At 41.6% G+C, this 20,434-nt stretch overlaps 2 protein-coding genes across 2 annotated transcripts in view; one reads left to right on the plus strand and one right to left on the minus strand.

Moving 5' to 3' along the window:
* PPP2R3B (protein phosphatase 2, regulatory subunit B'', beta) overlaps nucleotides 1–890 on the plus strand; it is a 37,841-nt gene extending 36,951 nt beyond the window's left edge. The window contains exon 13 of the mRNA XM_010139858.1: nucleotides 393–890. Within this exon, the coding sequence (XP_010138160.1) occupies nucleotides 393–537 (145 nt within the window). The 3' untranslated portion in view covers nucleotides 538–890. The remainder of the gene's footprint in view (nucleotides 1–392) is intronic.
* A 3,886-nt stretch (nucleotides 891–4,776) lies between these two features.
* The window catches only part of LOC104496707 (cohesin subunit SA-2-like), a 59,815-nt gene continuing 44,157 nt past the window's right edge, over nucleotides 4,777–20,434 (minus strand). The window contains exons 21-32 of the mRNA XM_010139869.1: nucleotides 20,125–20,212; nucleotides 19,015–19,092; nucleotides 17,093–17,182; nucleotides 16,215–16,383; nucleotides 14,238–14,389; nucleotides 13,280–13,381; nucleotides 11,813–11,967; nucleotides 11,582–11,710; nucleotides 7,482–7,669; nucleotides 6,316–6,490; nucleotides 5,373–5,466; nucleotides 4,777–4,839 (exon numbers count right to left, since the gene is read on the minus strand). Coding sequence (XP_010138171.1) covers nucleotides 4,777–4,839; nucleotides 5,373–5,466; nucleotides 6,316–6,490; nucleotides 7,482–7,669; nucleotides 11,582–11,710; nucleotides 11,813–11,967; nucleotides 13,280–13,381; nucleotides 14,238–14,389; nucleotides 16,215–16,383; nucleotides 17,093–17,182; nucleotides 19,015–19,092; nucleotides 20,125–20,212 — 1,483 coding nt within the window. The remainder of the gene's footprint in view (nucleotides 4,840–5,372; nucleotides 5,467–6,315; nucleotides 6,491–7,481; nucleotides 7,670–11,581; nucleotides 11,711–11,812; nucleotides 11,968–13,279; nucleotides 13,382–14,237; nucleotides 14,390–16,214; nucleotides 16,384–17,092; nucleotides 17,183–19,014; nucleotides 19,093–20,124; nucleotides 20,213–20,434) is intronic.

Below are 20,434 nucleotides of genomic sequence, written 5' to 3' on the forward strand. Positions count from 1 at the left end.
GTTATATCTACTGCAGGTGTAGTTTGTTCTTCGTTAACTGAGCCTAATTTTAGCTTTCTTGACAGGAACTTGAGGGGTTTTTGTCAAGTACTTCAGTCTTGCACTTGACCATTTCTAACTTAGAAGTAGTCCACTGGAGCAGTGTGCGCTTTGAATCCTTGCCATACAGCTGCAGATCTCAGTAAGTTCTGCGCATGATGGGAGCATAAGCTAGCTCGAACTGAATTGTCACAGACACCTAGTGCTGCTTTTAGTTACGTGTTTCTTTACTGTAAATAAAATATTAGAATTCACGTTGCTCTTGCAGATGCCTTGTTAGTGTTCTAACTTTTGGTGCTTGCTGGTGTAGCTAGACTCCTTCATTTTCCTTTTTGTTTTCTGCCCACTTGCAGATATGAAGCAGAGCTGAATCCTGTAGACCATCAGAAGGCGAATGTCCTAAAGTATCAAATGGAAAAGAGACCGTTTTTTGAAATGCCTTCCCATCTGGCTGATGTAGACTTGGATGAATACGACTATGAGGAGGACTTTGAGTAGTGGTTACTTACAGTCAACACTTGCAGAAGAAAAGGGACGGTCTGCAGCAGGTCTGCTACACACCTATATGTTTCAGTGGGTTTTGATTCCAGGAAGTCAGCTTAGTTTTGTGCTCAAAAATATTTAATCACTACACTACCTTTTAAAGGAAAAAAAATTTGTATGGAATGATGAAACTTTTTGTATTTATTCAATAGTTGACAGTTTGTAAAACAGATCAAAATATTTATTTACAGATGTTGGATAATTCCTTTTTGGAAAAATAACAATATTTGACTTTAGAGAAAAGTAATCTAATCTTTTTAAGAGAACTGTAATTCTCTCGAAGTTGATGTGTGGTGCACTGACCATCTCCATCCCGCAGGTGGACAGGTGTTCCTGTCCTGCTGCGGGAGGTAAGGTGACAGTGTCCACCTGGCCTGCAGTGATAACAAGCTCATAGACAGCCCTGGGGTTTTTATGACTGAGTGCAGGATCCGGCTCTCATTTACAAGCAGAGTTTCATTTGACAAGCTCAGCATATTAGTGCACAAGGAAAGCAAATGCCTGAGACAAGTTGCTTCTCTTCTCTGTGTAGTCCTTGTTTGCCCCAACTTTGATTTTGCTTGCCCTTTTAAACTTCAGTCTTTTCATTAATGTTCATTATAAAACATTATTTAATAATGAAGTCTGTTTTAGTGTTCATACTTGATCCAAAACGAGTGTGTTATTTCATGTAGAAGGAACCAATTTTTTTTAAATCCTTTGTATAAATGTTACTTGATCAGTGATGTGCACTAATTTGTTGTGGGCATTCAGTGCTTTTGTCTGTCCCCCCTTCAGTTGTTTGCTATTGACACATTCCATGGATATTCATCAGTGTCACAGCAGCTTGAATTTGTTGCCTCACTCTTACTGTTAAACAGATTTTGTTGAGAGAAAAAAAATGTACAAAAAGATGTAAGTTATTTTTTCGGTTGCAGTGTAGATCTGTTAAGATGTTTTAAAATCGTGTTTGTATTTTCAAATAAAGATTTTCATACGTGTCATTTAACAGTTCTAATTACTGGGTTGTGTATTCTGTACAACCAACAAACAACTTACCATTTAAGACGCAATGGGTTACAGATGTATGCAGTCTGGCTGGATAATTACACCAAGCTGCATACTCAGAGCAATCGAGCTGTAGGAGGTTCTTCTTCATCCAGACAACAGTGTTGCTGAGCAGCTGCAACTGGTAGAGAGAAATCTGTTCTGCTCAATGCAGAGAGCCTGGGTAAAGACACTCCTCCCTGGTGTCTGCTAGGGAACTTTACCAAGGAAAACTCAAATCACTATTTTTAAGAATCCTTTGAATGGTATTAAAATCGGGGTCAATTGATGAGTTTAAAAGTGGAATAATCAATATCAAATTTCTCTAGTGTTGGTCAGATACCTTTCACTACTTGCCCATGGTTTGGGGTTTTTAAACAGCCAAGATTTACAGAGTAGTTGTGTTATGATCTGTTCCGGGAGAGGAGGAACTACTGGCTTTCTGGAAGAGGATCCTCAGCTTCTGGTACTGCTCAAGAGGTGGTGGCCTACTACATGAAACCCTACAGCTAGAACCCCCCTCCTTAAAGGGAGTTTGTGAATGGGCACTCTATGGCCAAGAGCTTTCTCAGTTACACAGTGACACTCCTCCATTGAGCAGGGCAGGGGTGCAGGGTAGATCTCTCTCTGTAGCTGTTGTTGTCACTTTGTGCTGAATGAAGTGCCTGCTCTCTATTACACTCACAATAACCAAGTCCCTCTTTTCCTAAAAGATTTGTAGGGATCTGTTAGAGCAAATTACAGTGTTATTGCTTACTGACTGAGTCAGGTTACTGACTGAGGGAAACAAAGAACAAGCTGATCTGGGTGAGCCATCAGTTACCTTGTGGAGTGCTGCCTCTCCCCTTGTATTAGCCTACTGCATACTTATTAACTAACTACACGAAATGAAAAGTAATGGTTTTACCATTGCCACTGCAGGACACCTGGGCCTTGGGAGACAGCCATGGCTCTAACATCCATGTTCCTGGGAGCTCACTTCTCGGTCTACTAATGGGGCAAATGAGAAGGCCAGAGGCACTGCTGCTCTTCTTTCTTTGGACTTGGTGTGTCAGTAGCACTTGCACTTTCAGTACTAATGGATAGCAATAGTTCCATAGTTTATTTTACACAGTCAAAATCCAAAATATATATAGATATTCAAAAACAAAAAAGCTGATTGATAGTATGAAATGCAATGTACAATTCCATGGAGCAGCAACAATGAGTTAGCAAAAGCAGCCACCACTACCCACCCTCTACAGTGAAGATCTTAATGGAAAAAGACATACTTTTGAAGGGCCATATTTACAGTCTATTTACATTGTCTTCTCAGGCTTCATATTTTCCAAATAAATACCACATGGTTGCTGTGAATAAAGGCTATCACCCCAGGGAAAACAGTCAGTCCATTGGTCCGCTGTTTCTTCCTTTGTTACTTAGAAGCCTTGATGCAAGTCTCCTGGGAACGTGTCCTGATCCCCACAGACCACTAACCACATCTCTATAATTACTGGAATTTAGAAATACTTTCAGATTATTTGATCCAGGTTTTCCATTTTACAGGCAGGAAACAGCACTGCCAAGTCACTTGCCTTCACCCAGCAGGTCACAGTGTTCACAGCTGGGCCAGGCTCCTTTCTCCCGGTGTCCAGTACAAGGAAACAAGTAGCTATCCCTCTGGTTATCTTAAACGGCAAAAACTAGATCCAGCAGAATGCTCTCCCTGTGCCCACTGAAGCAACCTTGTCTCACGTAGTTTACCGAGTCTCTGACTGAGTATTTGTCAATACCCTGGTTCCAATCCTTAGGCTGGGTATTCTTCCAAGACCGCATCAAGGACCAGGATGCAGTTGAGTAATGATGTTCGTAACACCCACAGCCTCAGAAACACAACAGCCAAATGGGAGAAGAGCCATGTGGAGACATCAACTGCAGTGCTAGTAATGGGTTCTGGGTGGATGCCAACAAGCAGAAATTTGACTTGATATGTATCTCCTTGGTTAATGCCATCACAACCCCATTTTCAGTTAAACGATTTACAGGAAAAAAAATGGTAGTGTGGTCTTCACTTACTTTCATTTACCCTTTCAGCATCTTAACTGTCCTATACCGGGGGGGAAAGAAAGAAAGAAAAAAAAAAAAAAGATTGTCAATCTCATACTGTGAAGGTAATATCCTTTTTACCTTCCCTTACCCGGGGGGAAAAAAAAAAAAAAAAAAAAAAAAAAGATTGTCAATCTCATACTGTGAAGGTAATATCATGTAAGAGCACGTAAGTAAGTAATCAGAGTAAGAGTAGAGTATAGCATCTAACCGTCTAGCAGCCTGGCCGTAGCTGGGTCTTGGAACACAGTATATTTAGACTCCACAAAAGGAAAGAAGCATTTGTATACCACAGGAAGGCCAGAAAAGACACTACAGGGAAAGGCCCCATACTAGCTACATAGTGCATTGTCTGTACAGCTTCGATCTTGGTCCACAGACATAAATTCTTTTATTATCTATCTATCTATCTTCAACAGGAGCTGCTCCAAGCACATGGTCCAAACAAATAGTCTTCACTTTAACAGGCATATAACTGAAAGAAAAGGTAGAAGTCCTTTTTTCCATCTAGTCCTCTTTTAAAAACAACCCACCGCTCAAATGTGAGAAGAAACCAGTGGCTCAATATTACAGGAAAAACTAGTTTCAAAATTCAAGTGTCATACAAGGTCTTTGAACGTGGCTGTGTTTTAGGTCCTGGATAACCAGAACCACTGCACATCAAGGAGTTGCCTGAATCACTGCAAAAAATACTGTCTGCCAAACACTGTGTTTACATTGTATTACAAGTTCAGAGAGCAAGAGGAAATACAGGAGGAAAACCTTAAGGAACCACTCAGCCCCTTGCAAAGGCTGACACAGCAAACCCTTAGAGGAGGGGAGGGTTGTGATTAGCTGCAGCACAGGAAACCTCGTGGCCTCTTTGGGGTTTTTTTCCCTTTTCAGTACAGTAGCTCCTGAAAGACTCCTGGGTACAACACCCTGTTTGGGTCCTTGCACTCCACTGGCCCAAAGGGCTAGAAGCCCTTCCCTGCTACAAGCATCCACTGCCGTGCTGAGCCGAGACCCAGACAGACAGCTGCAGTCATGCCAAACTTTTATCTGATCCTGAAGGCAATCAGTGCCCACGAGACAAACCCCAGGTTACGCCGGCTGCCACTCCCAGCCCACAATGCTCGCACGCTTCCCTTCAAATCCCCAGCTGGTCTGAGGACAATTTAATATCCCCAACAGCCCTGACGGGAAAAGGACAAGAAACAAGGGACACTCCAGCCACAGCCCTGGGCTGACCAGTCATCAGACACAGTCCAAGTCTTTTGCTCTGAAGAGCACAATGCAAACACCATTTTTGAAGTAGACATTCCCTGCAGGCCGTGCAGCAGTGCCACCTCTGCAGTGTGTCAGTAACATGAAGCAACAGCAGCAAATGGCTCTTAATTGAGAGGCTTTGTGGTATGGGGAAAAAAAGAAATAGATCCTCCTCTTAACGCATCCTAGGGGGTGTTCAATGTACCTAAGGATGCCTACATGCTACAAGAAGAATTGTCTGAAAAATGCAGATCCAGCTGAAGAAGAAAACTACGGCTGTAGGTAGAAAGGGAAGAGGGGAAAAACCCTTTTCTCAGCCTGAAAGGGACCACAAAAGAGCAGCCCCTTTGCTGCTGATGAGATTCTGAACTCACATTCACCCACCTAAACTACAGCTCTCCTCAGAGACGGAAAACTTGAATTAGAATTACCTGGTCTGCACCAACAACATCAACATCGACATCTTCAATTGTGTCCTCTGCTTGACCCTCCTCCGAGACGTCTTCTGCCTTAATCTCATCTTTACTGGAAAAACCAAAACCAAAGCCAAGTCTTCAGAAACTTTATAACAGAGGTTCCTCATGGCTTAAGGCAGAGTAGTTCACATATAAGGCTTTGCTGCTGAGATATCCATGTAAGGCAACCCAAAGTTTCTGGCTCAGTATTTCCTGGGTTTGAAAGAGGTTATGCTCTGAGGAATTGCCAATAAAGCAGTTCAGAAACAAAACATTCACTGAAACAGGGGCTACCTTCATGTTTAATAAATTTTTGTTCTATTTAACTTGCATTCGTTCACCAGGTCCATTCAACAGGTGTCCCAAAACTCGGAAAGACATGTCTCTTTCTGGGATCTGTGTTTCATCTTTTAGCCCACCAATACTGGAAATGGCACCTAACGCTGCAATAAATGAACTGTATTAAAGGAAGACATCCCAACTGACTACTTTAAGTGCTTTATAGAGCCCAAAAGCAGTCTGCAGAGAAAAGAATCCTCTTTCATTTCCAGAGATGCAGAAAACACTCATCAGGGAGTAATACCACAGCCTCTAATCAGCACAGAGACAAGAGAAGTGGGACAGGGAACCTTCCTCCTTCCTTCCTTGTATTCTTCTCTGCACGCTCAATACTAGTCCAAGAAGGCACAGAGGCCCTCTGACAATTGGGGCCAATCAGGCTGAAGCAGCAAATGTAGATACTGGACTGAGGAAACAAAAAACCCACCTGTCCTTGGGACACAGCCCATAAGAAGGACAGAAGGAGCACACACCCTTTGCTCATGGAAGTATTGCAAAAAACCAGAAGCAGAGGTGGACAGCGAGAGCTCAGCTGTTAATACCAGGACAAGTGAAGGAGCTTATAAGATGTAAAACTCACCAGTATCTTCTCCGCAGCCCTCCTGAACCAAGGAATGGCAAATGCTCCTGCAAGCGCATCTCTCGAGATTTCAGCCTCTTTCTCCTGTTCCCTGCTGCAGAGGCAAGCTGGGAAGCACACTGCAGGTCTGCAGCTTTGCTTGCTGCTTCAGACCGGCTGGTTTCAGGCAAAGACCCTGTAACAGACAGTGAACAGCCTCATTCTCCAGCCTCACCCTCAGAAGTCTTGAGATAGACATTTCCAACATGTTCCCCAGAGCAGTGAAGCAATGTGGCCAAGCTCAGAGGGAGATTTGGAGCAAAGCATTCATTTAACGAAGGAGACAGCTAAAAGCCACACAAAAGAAAATCCATTTAATTTCCCCCGGTCATTTTTGCAATCTAGATTTATGATCTTGGCCCCAGTCCATAAGTGCTATCAGTACTGCTGAGTCTACACAACCCTCAAGAAAGGAGGGCCTTTGGGACACAAAGGAACAAGCTTTCTAAAGGCAAGTCACTGGAAAGAAAACTTCTGAGAGAGGATGAGAAAGACACTGAAGGATTCTCTGGAAAAATTCCCTTTCCTCCACGTACAACTGTACGTGTCCAAAGCACTTAGCGTTTTTGCTGGCAACTGTTTTTATAACGGTTTTTTCTACATTTAACTAAGTAAGTCCCACCATATCCATGCTGTACAGACTGGAAGTCCATGAAAGCTTCTAAAGCTGGGATGCAGCCCACCCAACTATAATCTTACAGTTTCCCTAGAAATTCAACAGAGGGGAAGACCCCAGAAGATGATCTGTCCCAGGTCATCTGGGCTGAAGATTGAAATCAACTCCTGGAAATATCCCTCCTGTCTCAATTAATTACAGAGCCTAAAGCAACAACGCCCTGAACAACTGAAAGCAGTGAACCAAGTTCTCAATGGCACAGACAAATGCCAGCGCTCAGTACAGAGCAGAATTCAAGATTATCTGACTTTGGCTCAAAGTCTCCAGACCAACCTTACTGCTACTGAGTGATGAACAGACCTTTAACAACAAAGCTGAAAGCAAAAACCACTTTCAAACTGGAAAGTCCCCAACATCCAACACACTGTGGTAGTGCTAACACAAAGCACGAAGTGCATTTTAGCTGGGACAAAACAAATACAGCTGATCCAGACCAGGGAAGTTTTCATACCGTTAGACAATTTCCTTTTGAAAGAAGGCGTCTTAGACGTGCCCGTGGGGCACTCTCTTGAACTGCCGAGGACAGAGCTCTCCTCATCTTCATTGGCCAATAAAGAGTTTCTGTAGCAAATCAACGGCTGCCATTCATCTCCTCTGCAAGGCAGCGGTTCTGCTACGTACCTCTGTAAGTAACTGTACCTGGAGAAAAGCAAAAGCAAGCGTAAGAAAACTCGGTGTCTTCCCCCTCAATATCTAGGAAAGGTATTGCTAGAACAGCATTTTCCCTTTAGCTCTCCAAAGGTGCAGACCAAACTTTTGAAGAAGAAAGGGCATCCCTTTTCTCAGAAGTATCTGACATCTCTGAAATAATTGAATATTTAAAATGCAAATGCCTTTAAAGCTAAAAGAGTTCTTGAATTTTAGCATTAGAAATAACACTAGATCCACAGGAATTACAGAATTACAGTGGTCTCCAGAAAGAATTTGCAGAAAAAGTCACTGACAGTTGCTGCTGCCAGGAGCGGTCTGAACAGAGCAGAAGTCTGCAAGAATGCACCCCTTCTCCTGGTGGCCCTTTTCCGCCTCACGGACTGCAACACAAAGGCAATCGATCCCAGGAGAGAGATGCTCCTTGTCATTCAATAGTACAGCAGGTCAGGAAATGGGGTATTTACGCCATGAGTGCCTGTTTTGTCAAAATTAAAATGCAGAACAACCAATAAAACCACTCTTCTGTAATATCACCTCAAACTCAATCCAATTCTCTCAGGTTCCCAGTAAAATTTCAAGTGTCTGCAAGAAGCAGTTAACAGCTCTGCAGTTAGGGCAACACACAGGATGTGTGGGAAACATTGATTCAAATCCCTGTTCTGCCCCATTCAATCCAGAGACTTGACACTGGGCCTCCCTGAATCCCAGGTGGAGTTATCACCTCTTCTGGAGCAGAGAGGTCTTCAAACACTCTTTTTTAAAAACAGAACATTTCAGACAAAGTCTTTCTGACCCATTCCTACTTCACAACAATAAGAAAAACAAAGTCCGACTCAGGATTAGACACTGGATATTCACTACATCTCAGCTACAGCTCATCACTTTAAAATCAAGCCCAGTGTTATTAAAACAGACCCCACCACAGCAAATACCAGAAGTGACGGTTCTAACGCCAGCCTGTACAGTATATTACTCTTTCTTTGATTAGGAGTGTGGCCTGGAAAGTATCGGGTATTGCATTCGCTTTGCAAAACAAGAAAACCGGTGCTGGGAGGAGGTTAGGGTAAGCACTGACTCCAAAACAATTAGAATCCCGGGCTCTGGGGGCCCCAGGGATCAAGAAACCCTGGTAATGGAATTTGTTGGTTTCAAACAAGCACGTATTGTAACTACTGTTTTAGGATCTAATCCAACTGCTATCAACGTCAAAGGAAAGACTTCTACTGATTCAGGAATCAGGCCCTTCGTGCTGCTCGTTATTCAATAATTCATTTCTTGTGTGCACGTTTTGTGGCACTGAGCAACTGACAAGTCAGATGTTTTACTGCTACAGCCTGAGCAATTATAGACGAGGAGGCTAAAATCCATACACTTTGATGGTGTTGAAATACACTCCTTTCTAACAAATGCCCATATTCTGTATCTCGTCTATTAGAGGTACATTCACATATGTTAACATAGAGACCTGGACATCAATCCTATGATTAATAATAAAAATGAAAATAACCAGATGTTTATTTCTAAAAGTTCATGTTGACCTAAAACATTCCATCTAGTAATTTATGATGGAGCTAAACCTAAATATTTCTAAGAGGAAATATAATCTCCAGCCCCTGTGAGGCATTTTAGGCCTCCCAGAATAGAAACTGTTACTCTAGAAACACAGTCTGAAGGTACTTGTGGATAAAATTGCAATTTCCCCCCTTGTGAATTTTATTGTTTCCCATTTGCTCCCAGCAGCAGTGGGAAGGTCCAAAGCAGTAAGAACTGAAGTCAAAGTGCATTCCCTGCTAAGTTCTGTATATTCCACAAAAGTTTTCAGTGACTAAACCTACCCGAATATATCTAATATATTCAAGAATATATTTCTGGAATTTTTCCTTTGGTCAAGGAGTTAAATAAAGCCCTAGGAAAAATATTATCAGATTTAGCTTTAAATTTGCCCACATCGGTGAAGAAATATTTTCCTCTTATTTAATTAAAAATCACTCCTTGAAGGTAAATGAAATGATAATGTTCTTCCAGGATGGATTAACAGAAATCGACTTATCGCTCAAGTGTCACCATGCAGATGATAGCAGCTCTTCAATATCCAGATGACATGGACAGAGTTGTATAGAAATGGTACAGAACAGAGGCTGGAGTGCCTCCCCTGTGAGGACAGGCTGAGAGAGCTGGGGTTGTTCAGCCTGCAGAAGAGAAGGCTCTGGGGAGATGTTATAGCAGCCTTTCAGTACTTAAAGGGGGCCTACAGGAAACATGGGGAGGGACTGTGTATCAGGGATTGTAGTGATAAGGGTGAGGGGTAATGGTCTCAAACTGGAAGAGCTTAGATTTAGATCAGACACTAGGAAGAAATTCTTCACCATGAGGTTGGCAAGGCACTGGAACGGGTTTCCCAGAGAAGGTGTAGATGCCCCCTCCCTGCAAGTGTTCAAGGCCAGATTGGATGGAACTTTGAACAACCTGGTCTAGTGGAAGGTGTCCCTGTTCATGGGCAGAGGAGTTGGAACAAGATGATCTTTCAGGTCCCTTCCAACCCAAACCATTCTGTGATTCAGTGAAAACCAATTCTAGTCATAAAGATTTTCTCTTTATGCAAGAATAGAAAGAGAAGTTATCACTATCCATAGATTATCCACTTCAGATTTACCAGGGGTTGTAATCAGTATATGTCAAATATATTTCTTCTGTACTTCGCATTTTGGGGTTTAGTTCATTTTTTAAATGCACTGTCTGGGTAGCTGGCAATCATTAGTAAGTTGTGTTTGTCACGTAGCGGAATAGGGGAGTAGATGCTTTACCACTCCTGACCCTTGTATATAAAAACCAGTTGATGATCCCCATGGAAGTCAACCTTCAATTTAAGACAAAGTGACACAGGAGTAAATAAGTTACACAAGGCTCAGCAAGATGTGATGATTGGGGTTTTTTTTCCATTTCTGCTGACTTCTCCGAAGTGGAACCTTTCTTGTTAGGTACGGGAGTGATTTGCTCAGAAATTCAAACAGGCAGATGTGTCTTAACGTCTCATCTTACAATTGTCCCATGTCTTCAAATAAACTCTCAGGAAAATGGAAATCCCTGTTATATATTTTGCAACAGTTTTTAGCATATCTGTACACAGAAGACTGAAGTGCAGAAATCCAGATCCAAAATAAGCAGCACTGGCTAGGGAAGTAATGAGGTCAAAGAGAGTATCAAAGAGAAGAAAAAAACATTACTTCCTTCTCAAAAATGGCTGGAGTTGAGGCAGGTGAAGAAGGGAGTGAGAGCACAATCATACAACTCTCTGTTCGGATGCATCATGCCCCACAATGCCAAAATAAAGCTATAATTCTTGTATTATTAAATGTAAACACTTAAACCACTGTAAGGCATGGGCCCAACTGGATCAGGTCGTGTTCCCCTGCAAATAATAAATTATTTAACTTAAATGTTCACAGTATGAATAGCATCATGTAAATTTCTATTCCAGACATATGAAACTCACATAACTGAGTCCTGAAGCTGTGGAATTAAATCATTACAAAATATTGATCCCAGCACTCTCTCTTCCTCAATCTTTTCTGCTTTGCTTTTCTGTTCAGAAAAGCATTCCTCCTGCTCCACTAGTCAGTCCAGTGGCAAATCTCTTCCACCAAATCAACACTGTCTTTCCTTTAAAAGAATGGCCATGTGTGGCCACAACTAAGTCTAAAAAAGATGTAGAACACATGCTGCACATACAATCTAAAATAACTACTACTACAAAATTCAACAAGTGGCTCTCAAACTAACAGCCTCAGGGGCGGATTGATTTCAAAGGTTCTCTGAAAAGGCACTGAAGGTCAACTGTCCCACGTACAGGGAAGCACAAAACACAAACCATGTATGACAGTGCACAAGAACTTAACTTACACTAGTCTTTTGTCTGGCTTTAGCAGCTTGTTGGAAAATTCACTGATGATCAACAGAAAGCTCAAGTTAGGAGGCAAGCATTTTCCATCTACTCCAGTAGCTCCTTGAAAAGCAAATTCAATCCCTTCCCTATTGGAAGAAAGGAGGGGAAAAAAAAAAAAAGAACAGTAATAAAACAGACAACTAACAAAAGCAATGACCACGAACAAAGTTATGTTACATGGCACATACTTGTGTATCATGGCTACAGACTCTCTAGATTTCACTTGGTCCCAGCCAAACGTTAGTGAAAAGCGACGAGCAAGTTCTTTCATATTTGTGAAGGAAGCAGAGGAGAAGTCCACACCGCTACTGCTGTCTTGGCTTTCTGCATGTGTCTGAAACAGCTGCAAAAGAAGTCTCAGAGGAGCAACCACATGTAATCCTACAGGCAAAGCACCAGGAGGGCACAGAGACATGCACTGCCAGCAACAGTTAGCTTACACAGACAGATGCCTTACAAATAAGCAGGTAGGTCCTGTGCTTCGGAAGCACACGAGTGTGACAAGGAATTGACAGAGGACACTGCTGTGCTTAACAGAGAGGCACAGATCAAAAAAGAAGAAAAAAAAATTATGTGAATGAACAGAGAACCAATTCCTGATGATGGTTACACTGACCGAATCTCCTGTTGGGACTTCTGAATCAAGCTGCAGAGGCCTATTTTGCCCACGAGGCTTTCAGAGTACCAGAATGCAGATACAAAGCAGCAAGTTCAGCAGCAGCATAGTCCAATTTCTAAGAGTGAGACTGGGTGAAGAGCACGTCTTGAGTCCAGTTAACAATGTTTTGGGGCTTTTCCCTAACAGAACATGGAGGTAGCTTTTTCTCTTCAATCTGTTAACTTTCAAGGTCAAGCCAAGGCCAAAAAGGGCCTGTTGTCTATGCGATACCTAAACACGAAGTCCTTACTATGTCAGCAGAATATATGTAGCCAAATGCTGCTTAGCCTCATCTAAGCTCAGATTTCAGGGGCTAGTTCACAGATCTAAGCCCCTGGCAATGTGTGTGAAATAAGCAAAGCTCATGTATCAGAACCCCCGGGATGAGCCTGCTCTGTGGCTTACAGCACGACTCCCAGCTAGAAGCAGCTCTGGTCATGGGCAGAGCTGGCAAAAGCAGCTGCTAAAATAGCTAACTGGCCTTATCAGTCAGCAGCTGCAATCCCCAGAAACTGAGACCCTTCAAAAGAGCTGCAACCCACTTTCTTCCAGAAAAAAATACTGAGAAGACTGGGGATTAGAGCTGGCCAGCCAGAGGCATATTTGCGGTTCCTCAAATTCAATAAGGATTGAGGAGGTCCATAAAACACAGAATAATATCTTTAACCTTTGTTAAGATTAAGAGACGCCTACCACATCCCAAGAAACACTCTGCAATCTCACAACAGCCCTAACACACTGTGCATTTGAAGATTAAAGAGGAGACAAAAAACCATACTCAAAATTGTATTGTTAAAACAGATGAGATGATTTGGAAGGGGTTTTAATTATGACATGCAAAACCAACATACACATAGAAACTACAGGCAAGGAAACGATTTATTCCACCAGGTTTTTTAATGAATTTGAATAATTATGGCAAGGTGGGTAAAAAAATTCCAGTATGGATACTGCTGTCATAAGAGCTCCTAACCTCTTGCTTTAATCTTAACCTTACCTGCTGCAGACAGAGAATCAGTGTCTTGGCACTCTGAATTTTGTTATTGTGCCTTGTCTTGCTTAACGTTTCCTTAATTATGTCTCCAAAATCATTGTAGGTCTATTAACAACAACAAAACAAATGAATATTATCATTTCCCTTCTTTAATACTAGGAGTACACAGAACACGTCACTGTTCCCAAGACACAAGCAGTTCACAAAACACTCCCAATATCAGAACATCCAAGCTAAAAGATGAAAACTGGACTTCTTGTATTATTTCATATGTAAAGCAATGGTATGTTCCTTTAAGAGTAACATGAGGATTAAAAGTTACACTGAAATTGTGAAATATTTATTATAACAAAAGAACTAAGCCTCCTCAGCAGAGAAATACAGAGTTTCCTGTATTTAGCCAGTACTTGCACTGGGCCCAATGAAGTAAAGAACAAGATCCATACTCAGATATTTCCAAAGTCTTGTTAGCTGACTCGAGGAAGCTGCCCAGCCTCTGCTGTTCTCCGCCCTCCTAAAAACCACTTCAGAGGGATGAAGTTCTGCCAGTTGTCCAAATACTGCAACTCCTGTGAAATCTAGGCCACCTGCATGTGGACTGTGTATGCTGTACAAAGTACATGGACTCCTTCAGTGTGAGAATCTCTAGAGTTAAAACACTCTCCCCAGCCATAAACCGCTTCTCTGCAATAGCCTCTCTGAAGAGGCTGAGGAGCAGATTTTCGGACAGACATACCCTGTATTAAATTTTCAGTTACTTTCTCTGCAGTGAGGTACCTCTGCAGAGCAAAGAGGAGAGCTTTGTCCCACTCTTGCTTGATTGTATAGACCTTTGGAGGTTATAGAAGGATTCTGAGCCATAAGACTATTAACCCCACATCTTTCACAAACACTGGAGCCACTTTCAAAAACTAAAATGCACTGATAGGCAAAGCAACCTTAAAACAATCTAAAGTATTACCTTCACATAATACTTATAGATCTCTGCAGCCGCAGTCATCTCTACCACATTATACACTATCAACTTGCAGTATGCTGCAAGAAGACTCCGCTTTTTGTGCAAGTCGTCAAGTTTCCAACTTTCATCCTTTCTCTCCTCCTCTTCTGTCAGGTCTAGGGAAACAAAAGCATTGAAGCTTTGTTCTGCTACTTTATTCAAGATATCTCAATTTTAATGACCAACTTTCATCCAAATAGCATAGACTCAGCTGTTCAGTCAACATGCTAAGCAACAGATGCTAGTGCTCATTCCTGTGTATATCAGAAAACGCAGGTTTATTTCCACTTCAAAGCTTCCAGCTGACAACAGTGAAAACGAGTTATTTCCACAGTCTTCTACTCTGATCTTCACAAAGCTTTTGCATTTCTACTAGTCAGTATCTCCTTGTACAACACTGCTCACAGATACAGAACAGAACTGAACAGAACCAAACAGTGCAGAGTAAAAGGCAAAAACACACCAAATGGAAGACACCAGACAAATTGCAGCCAATTCTTTTTTTCCTAGAATAACAGATGCTACAAAACCAGCACATAACTCATCAAAAACCCTACAAAAGTTGCCATGAACAGTCAACAAGAGAATAGTTCAGATGAAACTCTCCAAGCTATTATCAACAAGAGTGAAAGAAAAAAGAAATTGCGTATCATTAAGAAGATACTAAGTTTCTGAAACATGGGTTAATTACTAGCTGGATAACTCGTGGAAAACAAATACTCTTAAGAGTCTTCCAACACAGGTACAAAGGTGCTTGGGGAGAGCTTCTGGCAGCAGAAGAACCAAGATACACTCTTTCCTGCTACAAATGTAATCTATCAACTGCCAAGTCTTCAGTCTTTGACCCACAATTTTGATGTGGACAGTTTCTGTTTCTAGCACAACTGCAGGCCTGGAAACGAACATAAGGCAAGTGATTGATCACAAGTATCTGCAAATTACACTTAAAACTAAAATGGAGCAGCTGCCAGCTGTGCACACAGACAAGCACACCCACAGCATGACAGAATCACCTATTCAGGAAGGAATCTGCAATGGGATGACAGGGATCCTTTGTCGGGAGGAATAACAAAATGAAAGCATCAAAATGGGTTTGAAGCAGATCTCAGGCCATCTAACCCAAAACAGTAACAATTTCATCAGTTTCAGATACACAACACATGCAACTTGAAACATAGCTTGCTTCAAAAACTCCCATCACTACAATACTACAACCTACTTGAGCAAGGTTTACTATTATATCTCTACCTTTACTAATAAGGATTCTTTTCTACTATCTCCTGCTGCAATCACTTCCTGCACATATACTATGACCTGAAGAAGCGTGGTGCCCAAAACTGAACACAGAATGCCATCTGAAGGACAAGAGTTTGACACAGTGATCCAGAACAGTGCTTGGTTTTTCAAGGCATGACACTTGAACTCAGCCTCAAAACCACAATGAACTAACAATCCATTTCCAAAACTCCAAAGAAACCCGCCTTTAGCCGTTCACAATAACAGCCTCAATACAGCATTCAAATAGCTTTGAAAAAGGCAACAGAGCAACAAGTGCTATTTCCCACTGCATATGCCCTGCATGCCTGTTATTCTGACACTTTACATTGTCGCTCTCAATGCGTGGACACTTCTAACACTGCAAGGCCTTTCTCTAACGCCATCGCCTGTACCACCAAATTCAGTCTACCAAATACTTCTACGTTCTTATCCATCCCTGCATTTCAACAGCCCTTTTCATCCTACAAGTAAATTGGCAGCTATTTCCTGTGGTTGATCCACAGTGGGTACGGATCGGTGAATAACAAGTCCACCAAAACACCAGCCCCACACACACATTAAAAAACCCAAAAAAGACTAGTCCCTTTTTCTAAAACATTCACTGCAGATAATGTATGACAGCAAAACTGGCAGACTGTTTCTCCAGTGATGAAGACGTCTAACCTTTGCCTTCCTCTTCTTCCTCCATGAAAACATGTTCCTGGATAAACAAAAGCAATTTTTCCTGAAGTGATGTGCTAGGAAGATAATCTAGAAGTCCAACTGCTTCTTTGTTATTATTTGAATCCTGATGACTCAGAATCAGCAACCAGTCACAGAGTATCATGAAGGCCTGCACAAAGCAAACAAAGCCAAAGAAGGGTTTAGAGACCGTGCTACTTTTCATGCCAGCGCCACTTTGCATCTCCATCAAACACCACAAATCACAACCTAGTTTCTATCCCACTTCTTCCTTGCAAGCTAAAGACTTCTGTTTGCTCCAACATGTGGTAAAATGCCACAGCTAAGCCCTTTCAGAACTTGTACTTTAGGATACAGTATATACAAGTATCATGCATGAACACCACCCAAAGATTTCAAACTTCCATGTGAAAGAAGAGCAGCTCTATTTTGCTAGAGCATGTCTCTTTTAACACATGAATTGCTGGAAAACTTCCCCATTTTTTTATAAGCAATATTCATAGCAAGGCATTAATAAAGCAATGACAGCAACCAGTACACTGACCAGTTTAATCAGAAAACTCAATGATTATCAAATGGCAAATTGAGTCATTCAGATTCAGGCCCTGATTCTGCAGATGGACCCATGCAGACACATATCTGTGCTTGATTAAAGCACTAACTTCTGCAGGACTTTAACTAACATAACTTAAATTTTCCTTTAAAAATAAATAGTTGAAGATTGTTTTTTAAAGACTTTTCTGCTAAGAGACAAAAATTAACAAAAATCAGTAGAAGGAAATACTAGTATGAAAAGAAACGCAGGTATTTAAAAGGAGGACTGAACATGAACATCAGTTAAGTCATAGAGAAATACAAACCTTTTCTCTCACGTCTTTTTCATTATGGTGGAGGAAGTTCACGCAAATCTGACTGAAATGACTCAACTTTCTTCTTAGTGCAAGAAGAGCCTCCTAAAAACATTTAGGAAAAGTGACAGCACAAATATGTTAGGGACTATGATCCAATAGAAAATTACAGAACAAACAACAGTCGTATCTTTCTCCCACTGATGATGTTATGAAAGAATCTGACATCTCACAGTAGTAATAGCTTACTAGCTATCAACAACTTTAAAACCGTGTCTTGTTTTCAGGCACAATATCTGGGATAGAAAGGTCAACCCATAAAAATACATACTTCACCCCACACACTCTGGAGCAGAGATGTGACAAATACTAGTAGGACATGTGCATCTATCACACTTGCTGAGGCTAGTGGTATTCAGCAAGTCACAAACTCTTTGTTTCTCCGTCTGTAGGATGGGCAGCTCTACTAGCATGTATTCCCTTATTCACTTCAGCTTATCTGTATCAAGGAGTGGCAACGATTTCGACTTTAGAGATGGAAGTAGTCATAAAAACTTGCTCCACCTCACCTAATTTTCAGTGCGAATTGCCTTCTGAAGCTGCTGTTTGCTCTCCCACTACTGACTACAGAGGGAAAGCAGCTGAACTACACTGCTATCTTTGGCACTCAGAAAATTAGACACCTCTTTTTGTTAAGATGAATCCAGCAGCAGAGACTATTTGATTTGCCCACAGCCACATAAAATACTTTCTGATCCTTCACCAGGTCCCAGCTGTTGCACTGCACTGAGCTTTGAGCACTCAGCAGAAGAGAAATGCCTTTACAGAAGGGCTGGATTTCACGCTCTGCAACTGTATCTTTGTAAGAAAGAGGATCCATAGCAGGGCATGCTGAGAAGCAGCAGAGGGGGAGGCAAAATGTTGCCTTAACACTATTAGGGGAGTCCTAGAGCTGCTGTCCAGGAAATGCTCTTGTTTTGCTCTTTGAACTTCTCTCTCTACCAACATCCAGATTTGGACCTGCAGAGTGGGCCGTAATATTGTGCTTCCAATCAAAATCTGCTCCTATATGAACGGCCAAACCAAAAATATGCTGCCCCATTATCAGTCAAGCTAACTGTGTCTGGACTGAAAGGCAGAACACATTAGAGCAGTGAGAGATACAGACATCCACACAGGAATGGAGCAGGACCAGAATAGATAGTGAATCACTCTCCAAACAGGAAGCCTCCCAGCTAGCATTTCTCACACAAAACAAATGCCCATGTCAGTGCCCTGTTTTGTATGCACAGGAGCACCAGGGGAAGAGGACGGAATGACAGAAGCAGCAGCACTCACTGTAGTCAGAAATCACCATAAAGAGGAGCCACAAAGTACACGTTCACACATGAACCAAAGCCTAAAAGAGTTTACCTCTCTGGTGTCTTAAACTAGACTGTCTTCTGAAATACCTGCCAGAGCTTCGTGCTTTATAAAATCAATTAAGAAAGTAGTCAGCTGATGAGAAAATTACCACTATCCTCAAACTTTCTGACAGAAATGTAAAACAAGAAAACAAAAACAAATCAAAGCAACAGCACTTCCTGGAGATTTTCATCAAATATTCTTTGTTGCTTGAAACAAGAAAACAACAAACTGTTTGGCAGTGGAACAAGTTCCTTATCTCCATCAAGCCCCAGGAATTCAATGCACATGTTTTGCAGTAAAAATAGAGGTGAACCATTGTTCACTTATTATCTTGCAGATGGAAAAGCATAAACATTTTTTTTTAAAGAGCAAGAGACAGAGAGAAAACACCTCAACTCAATTAGTTTTGCTCAAGAAAACACACAAATAATCTTCTTAGATTTTCTTCGGGCAATCAGAGAACAAAAAAGCAACTTAAATTTCTAGTAGCACAACTCTGGGTTTAAAAATTACACGGAGTGGCCAACCTTGGGAGAATTTTCTGAAACTGCAGCTAGTTGCCACAGGAGAGAAAAATACGTGCACTGGAGAGCTGGCAGGATCATCTGCAAGTATAAACACATGTTCTTTATTTACATGAAAGGTGCAACAGCAAAAAGCTTAGGACTAAACAAAGCATCCAAGCCTGACATTCTGTATGCTGCTTGCATAACTACTTCTGCACTGTAAAGTTTTTAGACCTTCAAAATAAACTTAGTATGTTTATACACAAGCAAACCTTTCCTCCTAGAAATTTCCTAGAAATTTCATTACTAAGGTGCTGCCTCTGCAGAACTCCAATGTCTTGATGAGTTCAACGGTGAGTAACTGTACTAAAAAGGCTTTTCACAGAGCCTAACTTTAGCTTAGCTTCTCAGGATTTCTCTGCAGACTTTGGTAAAAGTCAGGCTCCTCCAGAGGACAACTGAGAGCAGAAGCCCAATCTTAGTGCTCCAGTCCATCTACAGGAGTCCACTGCTACTCACTGGCTGCAGGCTCTCTCTACTCAACTAAATTTCACCCCTTCCCAAATAACCCCAAGTTCTCACTTGAAAACGGGGGCTGATTAACATTCACAACTGCCAGAGCACTTCACCTTGTAATCCCATGATATACAACTCCATCTTGGCAAAGCCAATGTTTGTGTTGAGGCAACCAGACAACCAAAAGGCTGCAGCTGAGACAACTGGCAAAGAAAAAACATCTTCACCAAGACTAACCTGCAAGCACAGGTCCAAAACATTCCAATCTCTGGTTACAGGCAACCTGTAACGGGCTCCTCACAGTCCCAACAATTTCACATACACTGAGAGCGAGACTGTGCAATCAATGGAAAGTACTGAGCACTGCAAAGGATCAATCCGGATGTCAGGCGATTATCATGGTTTTGGACAATCTCCGAAATAAACCAATCTATGGCATTAATTTATCGATTCCAATAACATTATACCAAGGATAGCCTCAGTTTCCCAGACTGAGAAATGGAAACAGTATCTTCCTCCCTCATAGGACACCTACATGTAAGACTATTTAACATGTCCTAATTTTCCTGCTTTAACAAGAAAAACCTCTTTCAATGTTAAATATTAACAGCTCACCAGAACAGGCAAACTCCCATGCTCCATTTCAAACACCAGCAACCTTAAAGTCTTGTCATACAGATTCCACTTGGTGAGATCATGGGCACTGCAAGTGAAACAGAAACAATAATAATAACACTAAGCAAGAAATGAAAACTTACCTGACTAAATGGGTTAAATGTATCCCATTTTTGCCTTCACCTGATATACAGCAATCACATTAAACAACTCATTATAAATTATAAGGGGGCAGGTGGGAATGAAATTAAGTTTTTCATAATCTAACACTGCCACCTTTACTCCATAGCTTTACATCTGCATTCCTGCC

The sequence above is a fragment of the Buceros rhinoceros genome, unplaced genomic scaffold (assembly GCF_000710305.1).
Source record: "Buceros rhinoceros silvestris isolate BGI_N320 unplaced genomic scaffold, ASM71030v1 scaffold580, whole genome shotgun sequence".
Lineage (NCBI taxonomy): Eukaryota > Metazoa > Chordata > Aves > Bucerotiformes > Bucerotidae > Buceros > Buceros rhinoceros.